Consider the following 17,500-nt stretch of genomic DNA (forward strand, 5'->3'; position numbering starts at 1 on the left):
TCAAACTTGAGGATATCTGTTATTAATAGTAAAACAGAATAATAGATGGAAATGATACGTTAAATTTGATTAACTTTGAGAGGCAAAAGGATATTGTTTATATATTAAGAAAAAAAATTTAAATTAAGCGGGAGAATATGGAGTAAAAAATTAGATGACTGAAATGTAAAATGGAAATACGATGTAAAATGTAATATGCATAATAGAAGATGTACAGGGAGGGAAAACCAGGACAACGTTATATTCATAAAAGAAGTTAAAATATGTAACAAAAAAATAAATAAATGAGTTTGGAAAAAAAAAAAAGAAGCTATTACTTTTCATCTGTTGGGCCCCGTTAGGGTTGCAAATGCTTAATGATATTATAATACTGAAGGGAAGGCATTTTTTCCTTGTGCAAAGGCGCATTAGGAGTGTGAGAGCATGACACAAGTGGACTCACACACACACACACACAAATCGATGGGCATAGGCATTCGCAAAATTTGATCTGTCAGTTCATTCTCTAAAGAACAATTTTTCACTCTTAATTTTAAGATGAATGGATTTCAATTCCCAGAATTCCCCAGCTAGTCCTGCAGGCTGGGGAATTCTTGGAATTGAAGTTCCACACTTCTTAAAACTTACCAAGGTTGAGAAATATTGTTCTAACTTCCCAACATCCCTTTCCCCCAACCATGTCAATTTTTAGGCATCTGAACGCATTCCTGAATAAATTTGAACCATTGCTGTCTGCCATTTAAAAACAAATTTTTTTTTAGGGGTGGTTAGATGGAAAACATATTCCCTTCTCTCTGAAAAACACAGATGTGGTTCATGATAGCAACATGATTTGTACAATGACAACTTTCCAAGAATTGAAAAGAAATAAACTCAAACAGGACAAAGCTGGTCAAACCTTCTGTTGATATGTTGCTACAAATACACAGAATAATCTGGATATTAGTTCTAATTATTGGAAGGCCTCGCTTATCAATTGGTTTGTAGTCCATCATATGAGTTCATCATTGATAGATGGATGGATAGATAGATAATAGGTGGGTGGGTGGGTGGATGGATGGATAGATAGATGATAAGTAGGTGGATGGATGGATAGATAGATAGATAGATAGATAGATAGATAGATAGATAGATAGATAGATAGATAGATAGATAGATAGATAGGTAGCTGGATGGATGGATGGATGGATGGATGGATGGATGGATGGATAGATAGATGCAGTAGATAGGTGGATGGATGGATGGATGGATAGATAGATAGATAGATAGATAGATAGATAGATGATAAGTAGGTGGATGGATGGATGGATAGATAGATGATAGGTAGGTGGATGGATGGATGGATGGATGGATAGATAGATGATAAGTAGATGGATGGATGGATGGATGGATGGATGGATGGATGGATAGATAGATAGATAGATGATAGGTAGGTAGGTGAATGGATGGATAGATGGATGGATGGATAGGCAGGTAGGTAGGTAGATAGATGGATGGATGGATGGATAACTAGATAGACTTCAAGGGGAGGAATATTTATAATAAATACTTCATTTTTCTGCTTAAAGAAAATTGATGTTTATATTCCCCGCAAACTTTCTTAAAATGGAGAGATTTTCTTGCCACTCATTTTGCCATCAACCCATCCCTATTTTCACTGTTGATCTCTCTCTCTCTCTCTCTCCCTCTCTCTCTCTCTCTCTCTCTCTCTCTGTCTCTCTCTCTCTCTCTCCTCGCACGAGCTACTGAAGAAAGAATATCAGATAGGATGAGAGGTTTGAAGAGCAGATGAAAGAAATGTGTCTCCGGGGAAGTGGACAGAACAATGGCCCAGAAAGAAGGGAAATATCCCAGCATCAGACAGATGACATCACTAGAGTCCAGATGTGCAACCCACTCTGGCCTCTTCAATGAAGTTGTTATTTAAAGATGTGTGTTATACACATCTCACACGCCATGCACAATCCATGCAGCAATCCAGGTGCATCCCGTGCAGATTTCTAGTTGACCAAAATCTAACAGAGTTGGACAGGACCTTGGAGGTCTTCCAGTCCAACCCCCTGCTCAAGCAGAAGACCCTCTACCATTCCAGAGAAATGGCTGTCCAGTCTCTTCTTAAAAGCCTCCAGTGATGGAGAAGGAAGGAAGGAAGGAAGGAAAACAGCATAAAGAAGTTGGAAGGGACCTTGGAGGTCTTCCAGTCCAACCTTCTACTCAAGCAGGAGACCATCTACCATTTCAGACAAGTGATTGTCCAATACCTTCTTGAAAGCCTCCAGTGATGGAGCTTTTACAATTTCTGAGTCCACGGATTAATCGTTCTAACTTGTTAGGAATTTTCTCCTTAGTTCTAGGTAGCTTCTCTCCTTGATGAGTTTCCATCCATTGCTTTTTGTCTTGCCTTCTGGTGCCTTGGAGCAATGGTCACCAACTGGTGGTTCGCGGACCTCTGGTGGTTTGTGAGAAAACCTTGGTGGTCCGCGGAAAAATTATTTGCATTTTTATATTGCACTAAATGCTATTCATCTTTTTTAAAAAAAATCATACCAATGGTCCGCGGGATTTAAATATTTTTTTTTGAAAATTTTATTAATTTCATATATACATTCACAATTATGTGATCTCATAGCTGTTATTAATAATATGTATTTATAACAATTTTTCCCCTACAGTTGACAATATACTTGAAATTGCTTTCTTACTGTCCCATAACTCCATCTTATCTTACAACATTCCTACTTCTTCTTCCTTCCTTCCCTCCTTCCTTCCCTCCCTCCTTCCCCCCTTTCTTCTCTCCTTCTCTCCTTCCCTCCTTCCTTCCCTCCTTTCTTCTCTCCTCCTCTCCTTCCTTTCCCCCTTCCTTTCCTCCTACCTTCCCCCCTTCCTTCTCTCCTACATTCCCTCCTTCCTTCCCTCCTTTCTTCTCTCCTTCCTTCCCTCCTTCCTTCTCTCCTTCCTTCCCTCCTTGCTTCCCTCCCTCCTTCCTTCCCTTATTGGTCTCTGAGGCCTGAAAGGTTGGTGACCCCTGCATAGGTTGACCCCTTCATCTTTGGGGCAGCCCCTCAAATATTGAACGACTGCTATCATGTCACCCCTGGTCCTGCTTTTCATAAGACTAGACATATGCAATTCCTTAAGTTTAAGTCCCCTAATCTTCTTTGTTGCTCTTCTATACAGTCCTTCTAGAATCTCAATATCTTTTTTACATCGTGGTGACCAGAACCGGGTGCCGCATTCCAAGTGTGGCCTTCCCAAGGCCTGATGAAGTGGTACCTCAATCCAGAAACCTTCGTGGATTTGCTGGAGGTGCCACTTCTGGATGGCTTCATGATGATTGACTGCCCCAGGAAGTCACCGAGGCATGAAATGTCACCACCAAGAGCCCGTATCTTACAACTCTTGACTCACAAATAGGATTTCCTACACTTGGGGAGGGCCAAGATAACGGGCGGAGAGACCATCTGGACTTAGTCAGCACAGGATACGCATATTATTCCTCTCTCTTGTGCTTGTCTGCAGCCTTGGCGACGACGGTGCACAACCGGTGTTATTCATCAAGCGAAGGGCTTCCCATGGTTCAGGAAGTTCACGTCCGAGATTTGGCGGCGAGAAACGATCGCCCACTGGATAACACCCAGGAGGAAATTCCCACGGGGATCCTTTGAGCCAGCTGAAATGTTAAGCGAGGCTCCCTTGCAAAGAAACCCACCAAACGGATTTTTAACTCTGTGTGCGACCAGCTGGGGGGGGGAAGTTTCGATCTTCAGAAGATTTGGTGCGATTGTTGAGTTGTTTGCATTTAGTTGCATTTGCTTTTAGCCCAAAACACGACATATTGCACAGCTAGTCCTTGACTTAACAACAGTTCCCTTAGTGACCCTTTGAAGTTAAAACAGCACTGAAAAAAAGGACTCACACTTACGACCGTTGCAATATACCCAGGGTCAGGGGCTCAAAATTTAAGTGCTTGACCAACGATTCATATTTATGACAGTCACAGTGTCCTGGGGTCAGGTGATCCCCCTTGGTGACTTCCTGACAAGCAAAGCCAAGGGGGGGGGGGGATCCAGATTCACTTAACGACCGTGGGACTAATTTAAGAACCGCTTAAACGACATTGACAAGAAAGGGCACAAAATGGCAAAACTCATGTAGCAACTGTCTCGCTTCGCGACAAAAAAATTGGGACTCAATTGTGGTTGCGAATCAAGGATGACCTGCAGCAATTCCCTCAGTGACGGTGACGAGAAAGGTCGTAACATGGAGCAAAAGTCACTTCACCGTTTCACCTAGCGACAGACATTTTGAGCTCAAATTGGGTTGTATTTCAAGGGCCAGATGTGTATCTTTTTTTTCATTCTCCTATGTGGGAGCTTTTCTATACAAAGGGCCCTGAAAACAACATCTGTCTTTGAGTAAAATACGACTGGCGATAGAATTAAAATTGGGCAGATCCTTTTATTACAAATGCTGCTCTCTGCAAACGTTCACTCAGGTTTACACTGTATTTGTTAAATCTTCTTTTAGGCTTAAGACAGTGTTTCTCAACCTTGGCAACTTGAAGATGCATTCGCTGGCTGGGGAATTCTAGGAGTTGAAGTCCGGACATCTTCAAGTTGCCAAGGTTGAGAAACACTGGCTTAAGATCAGCTTGCTTTGTGCAAACTTAGGCTTCAGATGTACCCAGCCTTGGCTGGAAAACACACATTTGCCATTCAAAATGTGTAAATTTCGAGTAAATTCCCTGTTCTCTCTCTTTCTCTCTCTCTCTTTTTTTTACAACAGATGGCTGCCTATTTGCATCCCCGATCCACTGTTCTCCACCACTTCGTGCAGAACCTACACACCCTGGCCAATAAATAAATAAATGTGTGAAATAATTTTAAAGTCCCATTATGCACGCTGTCATTCAAGCGGTGGATTTATGTCTGGGAATCTAGTCCAATGTCTTTAAATAATTTGATGACGAGATTCTAATATATATATATATTTTTGTAGAAGCAGCTGTGTTTCTCTCAACTTGGACTGGAGTCAAGAAAAGAAGAGGAGGGAATATCGGGGAGAATGTGGAAGAAAGAATTATTATCCTTTATTCAGTTTAGCCCTACCCAATTCTAGAAATAATAATTAAAAAGAAGACTTTAGCCTTTTCTAAAAGCGATTTCACTAAAATGGTCAACCCATTAATAGCACAACCCATGACCACAGGTTCAATTGGGAAACGGTGAGCATGTATTAATTAGCCCAAGCCACATCCAAAAACTTCAGAGAGAATTCCTGGAAGCCTGGCATTCAGAGACATCAGCCATCAACAGACATACAGAGATAAACAATGTCTACACGCTATTCAAAAAGAGACAATCAAAGGGCTAGAAAGGAAGCAGAAGGGCCAACAACACCTCCTTCCCAGAAATCAACATCCAGATGAGCAGAGATTAACACCATATTTCTATCTACCTCACAATGTGAGCCGTAAATGACATTTGAGCCCTGTTCCTTTGCTTTCTTTGTGGCGGAAGTTGAAGTCGTATCCGACCCATCGTGACCCCATGGACAATGTTCCTCCAGGCCTTCCTGTCCTCTACCATCCCCCAGAGTCCATTGAAGCTCACGCCAACTGCTTGGGTGACGCCATCCAGCCACCTCCTTCTCTGCCTTCCCCTTCTTCTTCTTTTGCCCTCCGTTGTTCCCAGCATGAGGCTCTTCTCCAGGGAGTCCTTCTTCCTTCTCCTTAGGTGGCCAAAGTCTTTGAGTTTCCTCTTCAGGATCTGGCCTTCTAAAGAGCAGCCAGGGTTGATCTCCTCTAGGACTGACCGGTTGGATGGCCTTGCAGTCCAAGGGACTCAATGCAGGAGTCTTCTTCTCCAGCACCAGAGTTCAAAGGCCTCCATTCTTTGGCCCTCAGCCTTCCTTATGGTCCATCGTTCACAGCCATCCATTGCAACTGGGGAAACCACAGCCTTGACTAGACACACTTTTGTTAAGGTGATGTCTCTGCTTTTTAGGATGCTGTCTAGAATTGACTTCGTTTTTTTCCCTCCAAATCTCTAGTTTTTTAAATGAAATCCTACCTTCATGAGTTTCATCACAATGATAATAGAAGTGCAAGGTTTTTGGTTTGCATTTTGACATCTGTCAATCCTCTATTTGAAATGTGTAAACAAGAGGGAAAAAAACGACACATTCTACTTTGGGTTCCTGAACGAACGTCAGGATAAAAAATCTAATAAGTCACCAATTATAGGATTTTAAGCTTACCAAATTAGGACCTGCTTGGGGAAAGGGGGCAGCTAAGGTGAATTTTATCAATGCCTGGAATTCAATCAACAGGACTCCACATTCCTAAAGGCCCTTCCTGGGCTTCCCTTATCTTGTTTAAACAATCAAGGGGGGGGGGATGTCAAAACAAACAAGCGGAAAAGGCACCGATCAGCTTGCAAAACGAACCAGATTGTTTGCAGCAATCCTGAAGGAAGAGGGGGAGGGGATACTTCTCTTGACAGGCCCAAAGGAGAACAAACTGGAATGCAAATTACTTTGAGCTAACTGGACAATGACCATTGGAATGGAATAGAAAAGAATAGTAAAGAGAGTAGAATAGAGAATGGAACAGAATGGGATGGAATGGAATAGAAAATAGAATAGAATAGAAAATATGGAGAGTGGAATAGAATAGAATAGAAAATAGAATAGAGAAGAGTAGAGTAGAATAGAGAGTAGAGAAGAATAGAGAGTAGAGTAGAATAGAGAGTAGAGTAGAATAGAGAGTAGAGAAGGACAGAGTAGAATAGAGAGTAGAGTAGAATAGAATAGAATATAGAGTAGAGTAGAATAGAATAAAGAGTAGAGAGTAGAGTAGAATAGAGAGTAGAGTAGGACAGAGTAGAATAGAGAGTAGAGTAGAGTAGAGTAGAATAGAATAAAGAGTAGGATAGGGAATAGAGTAGAGTAGAGTAGAGTAGAGTAGAGTAGAATAATTTATTTGCCAAGTGTGGTTGGACACACAATGAATTTGCCTCCAGTGCAGAAGTGTACATACGACATCTCAGTGTACATTCGAACCACAAAGTGATCCAAGAAGATTCCTCACTTCTGAAGAAGCTTCTTAGATGAGAAGCAAAACATTTTCCAAGAAAAGAAACAGGAAAGTCCAGTTGCCTTTTGGAAAAAAAAAAACACCTTTGGGACAATCATGACTTGGAAGATTGAAAATTTACGTAGACATTGGTTGTAATGGACATCTTAAAAAATAACACACACACACCCAGGTCTTTGCTAGGCTCTTTCTACCCATCTGCCATCATATCAGCAACACCAAGTATTTCCTGCCACCCAGGCTTGGCAGGATACGGCCAATCCAAAACAACGCCCTTCAACTGCCACATCTGGAAGCCAAGCAGATGTTCCATCTTCGGTAGCTGCTCCATCGTCTTCCCCGTGTCCGACCTCCCGCTTTCCCCTCCAACAAGAACAAGAGTCCGTTGCTAACATCTTGACCGTAACAGCTAATCCCTCTTTTGATGCTGCAGCCAAAGACAGATGGGCCTGCAGTGTTTCCTTTTCAGAGAGAGTGTCCCAATGTTTACAACTTCCAACAGCAGCCAACTAACGGCGAGGGCTTGTTGTATCCTAGTTACCACAAAATGTTTCCTCCCCACTTTCCAGAACTGCCTCGATTGTATTTCTCTCTCTCTTGGTTTCAGCAGAGCTGAATTCTTCCAGATGGAGTCCTACACCACTCCCGTTTTTAAATAAACGTTTCGGTTACAGAATGTTTAGGTTTGTATTTTAATGCTTCCATTTCTTTAAAAAGAAAAAGAAGAAGAAGAAGAGGAGGAGGAGAGAAGAAGAAGAAGAAGAAGAAGAGGAGGAGGAGGAGAAGAAGAAGAAGAAGAAGAGAAGAAGAAGAAGAGGAGGAGGAGGAGAAGGAGGAGAAGGAGAAGAAGAAGGAGAGGAGGAGGAGGAGGAGGAGGAGGAGGAGGAGGAGGAGGAGAAGGAGAGGAGGAGGAGGAGGAGAAGGAGGAGGAGGAGGAGGAGAAGGAGGAGGAGGAGGAGGAGAAGGAGAAGAAGAAGAAGAAGAAGAAGAAAGAAAGAAAGAAAGAAAGAAAGAAAGAAAGAAAGAAAGAAGAAGAACGCTATGTATAGTTATCCTGGACACAGAATAACAATGGGCTGAATAAAAACAAAAGTAATTGACCAAGGTTTATGGCCATTCATTATTCTCCCAAAATGAACACACTGTTCTTTCCTCTTAAATTATATTTCGGAGAGATAGAATCAATGCTTAGTTTTCTTCCTCCTGATACCCAAATGTATATTTCCTGGGCTGAGGATCTAACTCGGGCACTAAAACTCCAGAGGGAATCTCGAAATTTTAATCAAAACCAGAGGAGATTTCCAAATAAGGATTTTAGTGGCGGAACAAGAAGCACATTCGCTCAGCTGCCCCGACTTCTGGCAGACAATCATCTCAGCGGGATAATATTTGCTTTGGTGGCCATTGGCTACTCCGGCTTCCAATTGACAAACACGTCTTTTAAGAGGGCTCAGGAAAAAAAGAGACTGGACATAGAGGCAGACACCACCACTAAGGATAGGGAGATACATAGTAAGGTAGTCCTTGACTTGTGACCACAATCAAGCCCAGCGTTTCTGATGCTAAGTGAAATGTCTTTTAAGTCAGTTTTTGCATCATTTTAACGACTTTCCTTGCCACCGTTGTTAAGTGAATCACTGCAGTGGTTACATTAGTAGCATGGTTGTGGAGCGAATCCGGCTTCCCCATTGACCTTGCTTGACAGATGGTTGCCAAACGGGATCACCTGACCCCGGGACCCTGCAACCGTCATAAACACGAGTCGCGATAAGCACAAACACGATACCTCTGAATCATGGTTCGGAAGGTACAAACAGCATTCACCAATTTGCATCACATACAAAAGGTGTTTAAAGGCCAGTGCTTGGAGAGACGAGCCCAACTCAGGGCACACGGACGATGTCTCCTCGAATGGTGACAAAACTTCTGCAACCAAATTGCCAAGCTCGGAGCTCAGACCAACAGCTGGTAGGAAATTAGCACCCACCCCTCTCCTAGAAGAAGGAAATATTCTAGGAAATATTAAAAAGGTAGAATATTATATTTCCCTGGATGAGGAATGGTGAAACATTTTTTTAGGTAGGAAGCGGACTCACTCCTAATAGTCCCCACCCTCCTCAATAGCCCACAGCAGATGTCAGCACTTAAGAGATAAAGAGATAGCTAGGTCTATTCATAAGCAAATGCCCTCACCCAAGATCCAACAAGGGTAGAATTAGCCGTCTACCCATCTCATTACATGGCACCTGGGAAGACTACATCACCCGCAAGAGTCAACCAAGCCTAGGACTCAAGACACCAGAAAGCTACCCCTGCATGGCCCCATGGGAATCTGACAACCCATCAGAATACATTTCTTACACAGGAACAGGAAGCTCCAAGGCGGGGCCCAAGAGAGGGTATACACCCCCCCTCTCTCACACACCCATGTGCTTCTTCTTTTGCCCAGGACCTCAAACCATGTGGTCCCGTCCACCATTAAACCATCTTTCCAAACAGCTACCATGTTTCCAGTGTCTTTCTCCCCACTTGGAACTGAACCCAGATGGACGTTTTCTTCCAACAAGCCCAAATCTACAGTTCTTAAGTTGCCCGTTGCAATAGAGTCTTTAGCTCTTAAGTTGCTCTCTAGCTGAGTTGTTCTTAGCCACTGTGAAAATAAATAGATTTTTAGCTGTTGGTCTGATCTACTTTTCCTTCCCTTGTTTTTGGGATGCAAGAGGTGCCCAAACAGGGATCTCGCAAGAGCTCAGAACATGAGCCAAGATGCCACAAACACTGGAACACGCTCTAGTTTATCATTACTGCTATGTAAACAGTGACAACTCTTCCCTCCGTAGAACGCGCCATTTGGACCACACGCTCTCTCTCACACCAGTTTACCTTATACGGCAACCTGGGTGTAGTAAATCCTCCTTCCGTGCTTGGAGGGCTAAATAACAAGCTAAAAGCTTAATCCGAAGGCGAGAAGAGTTTTATTCCAGTTCGTTTTGCTCCCTGCTTCGAACCCCTTTGCCAAAAAGGGAATTCCTTCCATGAAGGGGAAGCCCTTCATGGTATTGGACCTGGGTACTTGAGAGACCGCCTGCTGCCAATCGCCTCCACTAGACCGATTAGATCCCACAGATTAGGCCTCCTCCGAATTCCATCCGCCGGCCAGTGTCGACTGGCGACTACCCGGAGGAGAGCCTTCTCTGTGGCTGCTCCGGCCCTCTGGAACGAACTCCCCGTGGAGATTCGAACCCTCACCACCCTCCAGGCCTTCCGCAAAGCCCTTAAAACCTGGCTGTTCCGACAGGCCTGGGGCTAAAGAGCTGTTGCCCCCCTCTCGAATGGTATGACTGTTGTGTGTTTTTTAAATTATGTATTGTTATGTTTCGTCTTTTTTATTTCCTGTCTGTACCCCCCTTCCCTGATTTGAGTTGTGAGCCGCCCTGAGTCCCCTTCGGGGGAAAAGGGCAGCATATAAATATAATAAACAAACAAACAATAAACAAACAAATTCTTAACTGGCTTCTAATCTCACTTCCCCTTACGCTGAACATTTTATACTTGGGCCGTCCAAAGCCACGCACTCCCAACTCACAAATGAAGTCTCACGACTGGCATAGAATTTCACTAGATTGCTTTTCCATCCTCAATATTTAGACTGCGGCACTGAAGGTAGAATCACACCGCCCGAGGCATCCGGGGGCAACCCTGGTTTAATTCAAGAAAACCAGTTGAATGCTCTCAACAACTGTTTGTCCTACTGGACTTCAACTTGGCAAGAGTTCTTATGCCATTTCCCATGACAATTTGTTCCCCTCTCAAACTTCAGCTCTCATCAGAGAGCCTTGAATATTTGATGGGTGCTGCTATGACAGCTCGTTCTCTGAAGAGTAGAATGTAAATGATCATCTGCCTCAGCCAGCATAACTTCTTGGCTGTGTTTTGAGAGAGACAGAAGTGCAGTTCCTGTAGCTAACAAGAAGTAAATGTAGGACACTACACAGATACTCAGTTTGTTGCTCCCAACTGTTCAGTCCATAAAGCCCCCAGGAGGAATGGTAAAGACTGAGAAGGGCAGCTGTCACTCCAGTTCCCTCTTGATTAGCAACTAATCAAGGAGAGAAGCAACTTAGAACTGAGGAGAAATTTCCTGACAGTGAGAACAATTAATCAGGGGAACAAATCAAATCAACAACTTGCCTCCAGAATAGCAATAGCAATAGCAGTAGACTTATATACCGCTTCATAGGCCTTTCAGGCCTCTCTAAGCGGTTTACAGAGAGTCAGCATATTGCCCCCAACAATCTGGGTCCTCATTTTACCCACCTCGGAAGGATGGAAGGCTGAGTCAACCCTGAGCCGGTGAGATTTGAACCGCTGACCTGCTGATCTAGCAGAAGTTGTGAATGCTCCAACACTGGAGGTTTTAAAGAAGATGTTGGATAACCATTTGTCTGAAGTGGTAAAGGGTTTCCTGCCTGAGCAGGGGGTTGGACTAGAAGACCTCCAAGGTCCCTTCCAACCCCGTTATTCTAATTTTCTTATTTATTTAATTTTCTAATTCCTTGTGGGTACAATTACAGAGAGTTTGGGGACTGACCTGATGACAGAAGGCTCCCACTGCTGCCGCTGATAATCTTCCCTTTGCTGCCCATGTTGGCAAGTTTGGAGGTCTTCAGAGTCCCAGTTTCCGTCAAGTCAATGGCGATTTCACTCAGGCTTCTGGTGGCATGGATTTTGGACTGAGGAGAAAGGAAACGAAGACATCCATGACTAAGAAACAGAAACCTTCTCTTGGATATTTCCTTCCGTCGGGCATCGGAAGGTTTCAGCGCCAACATCTTATCGCCTAGACACAACAATTTGTCAAAAGGAGGAAGAGCCTCACACAAATAACTAAGGAGGGTCTTCTGTATGAGCCTGGTGCTAAATACATGAGATGTTGAAAGACCCGGGGTGATTAAATCATGATGATGGTGTTGATGACTTGATGACTCCTTAACAATTTCATCAAGGATTACACTTCCAAAATCACATGAAAGTCTACCTTTATCAATGACATCATTGATCTACACTCAGTCCCAACTCCCAGAAGGTTTCACAAGTTGCATCCAATACGCAAAATGAATGAGATATGGTGTAAGATAGCACTGGTTTAAAAAAAAATATTTTTTTTTGCTAACTTTAGGACAGAGGTGGTATTCAGTTCGGAGAACCAGCAAATACCCCCAGCAAATAGCACTTGGCCCACAACACACCTGACATAACAATAGTTGTAAAGAAAAAAGTATGGTTCGTTGACATTGCAAAACCTGGAGATGCACGAATTGAAGATAAGCAGGAAGAAAAAAATCACAAAAGTACCGGGACTTGCAAATTGAAGTTGAGCGACTGTGGAAAAAGAAATCGTGTGTTGTACCCGATTGTAATTGGAGCCCTTGGAGCAAAACCCAAAGGGCTACCTCGCTATTTGGAAATTTTAAATTTATCAGACTTGAATATTCTGATTCTACAAAAAAACCTCCCTACTTGGAACAGCTTATATCCTCCAACATTACCTTAATAGTTCCTAGATCCTTGGTTAGGACTCGAGCTGTTGAGCTACCAACCAGCCCCAAAGGCTGTGAATCTCACCAAAGATTAACCAAACAACAACAACAACAACATCAACCACCACCACCACCACCACCATCACCATCATCATCCTGGAGTAACTGAAAACATTTGGATCTACAAAAGGTGAGAGACCTGAATTGGATCCTAATGTCACATTTGCTGCAAAGATGTTCCTGGGTTAATAATCTTAGAAGGGTGATTTGATAGCATGGCATTGGAAAAAAAAATTAACAATAAACACCTCCTCTATATTTACTTAGGAGTAAATCCCATAATGTTCCCTCTGGCTTCCTTCCAATTAGCGGAACGCTGAATTCTCAAATGTGTTTGGAAGGCAGGAATATGCAAGTTTTGGGAATATTTTGGTCTCGTCTTCACTTAACTTTTCGTCCGCAGAGGTACAAGGCTTAAATTCTGTGGAAGCAGGTTTTGTTTTTTTAAAAAATGGCAGGAGTAGAACAGATGTCTTTCTTAGTCTTCCCAATGTTTTGCGTGTTGCAGGATTGACTTCTCTGGGCCATTGGTAATTGTTTTGCTCTTCGTTCTGGAACGCGAAACGGGATACGAGCCCCAGGTAAAAGTGAGGCATTCGCCGCAGCTGAGATAATGGATCCCGGGGGTCTCACTTCACAGAATCCATTCACTCCCGTCATAAAAAGAATAAGGGCTACCTCCGTTGCCAAAACATAGGTTGCTTCCTGCTTTCGCTATTTATTTCCCCTGACAAGGAATCCCCTGGGCGAAGAGGAGAGAAAGATTTCCTGCCCAATGTGGACTCTGCCTCCAGAAGAGAAGGCATTTGACTTGGCTTTAAATGACAAAGGAAAAGTATTCTAGGAATTAATGCTAGAAAGAAAGGAAGAAAAGAAAGGAAGAAGGAAAAAAAGGAAGGAGGAAGGAAGAAAGGAAGGAGAGAGAAAGATGGGTGGTCAATAAATTTTACATATAAATGAATGAATGAAAGAAAGAAAGAAAGAAAGAAAGAAAGAAAGGAAGGAAGGAAGGAAGGAAGGAAAGAAGGAAGGAAACAGAAAGATAGGTGGCCAATATTTTTTATATAAAAAAGGAAGGAAGGAAGGAAAGAAGGAAGGAGGAAAGAAGGAAGGAAGGAGAAAGATGATTGGCCAATAAATTTTACATATAAATGAATGAAAGAAAGAAAGAAAGAAAAGAAGGAAGGAAGGAAGGAAGGAAGGAAACAGAAAGATAGGTGGCCAATATTTTTTATATAAAAAAGGAAGGAAGGAAGGAAGGAAGGAGGAAAGAAGGAAGGAAGAAGGAAGGAAGGAGAAAGATGATTGGTCAATAAATTTTACATATAAATGAATGAAAGAAAGAAAGAAAAGAAGGAAGGAAGGAAAGAAAAAGATGGGTGGCCAGTATGTTTTATATAAGAAAGAAAGAAAGAAAGAAAGAAAGAAAGAAAGAAAGAAAGAAAGAAAGAAAGAGAGAGAGAGAGAGAGAGAGAGAGAGAGATATGGCTGGTCAATAAATTTTATATATAAATGAATGAAACAAATAAAAGAAGGAAGGAAGGAAATAAAGAGAAAGGTGGATGACCAATAGGATTTATAAGAAAGAAAAAGAAAGAAAGAAAGAAAGAAAGAAAGAAAGAAGGAAGGAAGGAAGGAAGGAAGGAAGGAGGGAAGGAAGGAAGGAGGGAAGGAAGGAAGGAGAAAGATGGGTGGTTAATAAATTTTATATATAAATGAAAGAAAAAAGAAGGAAGGAAGGAAGAAAGGAAAGAGAGAAAGCAGCATCCCAAGAATGTAAGCCAACAACTGAACAAGGACGACTGCATTTCCCCTCGCTAAGGAAGGGTGTTTAGGCCCTCCAAGTTGCGCACAACTTACAACTGTTTGTTTCATGATTGTTTGAAGCTACAGGAGCCCTGGAGGAAAAATGCCTTATGACCACTGCAGCATCCCACATTTTTAATCACCTGATTAAGAGATCAACCCAATCACTGAATCCAAAGGCCACCGAATTCAAGAACTATTTCTAACAACTGCTGATTTATGAAGAACGGCTGCTGGTGTTTCAATCAGCCGTAAATAATTACGGCCGTGATGATCCTTACTTATAGGTTCTTTGTTACAGCAAAAGTTTTCATTCCTCTAAATTCCTGCTGGGGAAAAAAACCCATCGGTGGGGCTAAAGATTTATTTTGCTTGGGCTAAACAAATACCTAAACTGCAAAACAAATTCCAGGTCCCAATTATAAACACCAACTTTGATGAAAAGAGCCACCACAAAGGACAGGAATTTCCTTCCCACGTGGATTGATTCATTATTAACCGGATGATGGAGTCATTTTGATTGATGGCGGTTTAGGAGAAGCTTTTGAAATCTGACTCCGGCCAATAAGCGATTTCAATTATTTTTCAGGGCAAAATGGTTTCTTCAATAGGGGGGGTCGCCTATAAATCTCATTGTCCTTTTCCTTTTCCAGACTTTTCTCATTCAAAAAACATTCAAAATATTTAAAGCCAACTCTGCCAAGCCCCGTCCTGAGGGATTTCATTAAAAAAAGTGAGCTTCCAGCCAGCTTTATTTTAAAAAGCTACAAAGGATTCCTAGTCCTCATTGTTTGAGTCATTTCGGGTGGACTATTCATACTTAAAAGTTTTGTCTCCTATAAGAAAAAAGCTTATAATAGGCAGTTCTTATATAAAAACTCACACTATTTATGAGTTAGCCTTAAGAACATCTTTATTTCCTAAAAACAGGAGTCTGAAAATGAACTTTTGAAAGCCAAAGGTGAAAAAAAAAAACCCTGTATATATACATTTACTACAAAAAGAATAAATATGAATGATTTTGAATATAAAACGGCAATGTTAGGTGCTTTATTAGATATCTGTGATCTTTTGACTTCATATTCTAAAGTAAACTCAACAAGTTCAAGGAAGGAAGTAAATACACAAATAAACACACCAGTCAGTTCAAGATATTCACAATTGATTGTAATAAGCCTTTGAAGTCTGAATTTGCCAGTTATAAATTCGTCCGCTATGAATAATAAGATCATGGCATCATGATAATAAGATCATGGCATCCGGCCCTCTCAATTCCTGGCAAATAGATGGGGAAGAAATGGAGGTTTCATTTTCCTGGGCTCCAAGATCACCGCAGATGGGGACTTCAGCCAAGAAATCAGAAGAGGCTTGCTCCTGGGGAGGAAAGCGATGGGAAATCTAGACAGCCGACTAAAAAGCAGAGACATCACACTGCCAACAAAAGTGCGTCTAGTCAAGGCTGTGGTTTTCCCAGTTGCAACGGATGGCTGTGAAGGTTGGACCATAAGGAAGGCTGAGGGCCAAAGAATGGAGGTCTTTGAACTCTGGTGCTGGAGAAGAAGACTCCTGCATTGAGTCCCTTGGACTGCAAGGCCATCCAGCCGGTCAGTCCTAGAGGAGATCAACCCTGACTGCTCTTTAGAAGGCCAGATCCCGAGGATGAAACTCAAAGACTTTGGCCACCTGATGAGAAGGAGGAAGGACTCCCTGGAGAAGACCCTCATGCTGGGAACGATGGAGGGCAAAAGAAGAAGAAGGGAACGGCAGAGAAGGAGATGGCTGGATGGAGTCACCGAAGCAGCCGGCGTGAGCTTCAATGGACTCCAGAGGATGGTAGAGGACAGGAAGGCCTGGAAGAACGCTGTCCATGGGGTCGCGATGGGTCAGACATGACTTCGCAACTAACAACAACAAATAAATAATCTACATGTGATAATTAGATTCTTTGTTACAATAAAAGTTCTCATTCCTCTGAATTTCTATTGAAAAAAAATATATTCAGAGGTTTATTTTGCTTGGACCAAACAAATATCAGGACAACTATTATTTTAAAAAAAATAGCTGAGCTTCTAATAAAGGAGAAACCCAAACACTGGAATTTCAGATGTCCAAGGAAGAAGTTTATGAGACTGTAGGTCATCATGACTTGATTGCAAATTTATGTTTCCATAAATGAGCTTTAAAGCTGGACACACTTGACCGTCATTTGGGGGGGGGGGGCTAGGGTTTCCTACTTGAGCAGAGGGTTGGACTAGAAGACCTCCAAGGTCCCTTCCAAATCTGTTATTCTGTAAACCCACTGAACGTTTTTCAGCCCACCCATAAGCCGAGGGGCTGCAGCTCCAAAAGACATTTCCTACATAATTTTGGAGACAGAGGCCACCCGGCTGAATTCGTTTGGCTGCATTTCTTAAAAAAAAAAAAAACACCTGAAGAAGCTTCCAGAGTGTGCCAAGAAGATGCATCAAAACGCCACCTCTGAAGGAAAGAAACATCACTCCGTGTCGTTGTGCTGAGCCAACACTTGCTGATTTTCCTTGTGAAGCAAGACAGAAGCAAACCTTTGCAGGATCTCCAGGGCAGGAAGGAGGGGTCTCAGCCCCCCAGTCCCTTAAAATTAAACACGATGCTTCAGCAGCCGAGGAAAATCAGGTTCAACAGAAAGATAAATACTCACATTGTTTAGAAGACTCTAAACAAGTTGGGAGATCCTGGCATCAACAGGATTAGCCAAGCACTCTAAAAAGATTCAGAGGTGATGCCTGCTTACATTTCCTGTGTGAGGGTATGGACGTGAGCCCCCGAAGAGTGATTAAACTTCTCTTTAAACCTTTTCTTAGAGCAAAGAAGAGACAGAGAAGGCTTCATAACACTCAATGTCGGTGCAGATTCTCAGACATCCAGGTCATGGTTGACCCAAAGGTGCTTTTTTCAAGAGGCAAATGGAAAAAAAAAATGTTTTTTTTTCCCTTGGAGAGGTTTCGCTTCTCAACCAAGA

The 17,500-nt window shown here is 42.4% G+C and overlaps 1 protein-coding gene across 1 annotated transcript in view; it reads right to left on the minus strand.

Annotated features, from left to right (window-relative positions):
* Positions 1-17,500, minus strand: part of FRMD4A (FERM domain containing 4A) — a 168,392-nt gene that overhangs the window by 1,590 nt on the left and 149,302 nt on the right. The window contains 1 exon segment of the mRNA XM_032221900.1: positions 11,668-11,829. Within this exon segment, the coding sequence (XP_032077791.1) occupies positions 11,668-11,829 (162 nt within the window).

The sequence above is a fragment of the Thamnophis elegans genome, chromosome 7 (genome assembly GCF_009769535.1).
Source record: "Thamnophis elegans isolate rThaEle1 chromosome 7, rThaEle1.pri, whole genome shotgun sequence".
Classification (NCBI taxonomy): domain Eukaryota; kingdom Metazoa; phylum Chordata; class Lepidosauria; order Squamata; family Colubridae; genus Thamnophis; species Thamnophis elegans.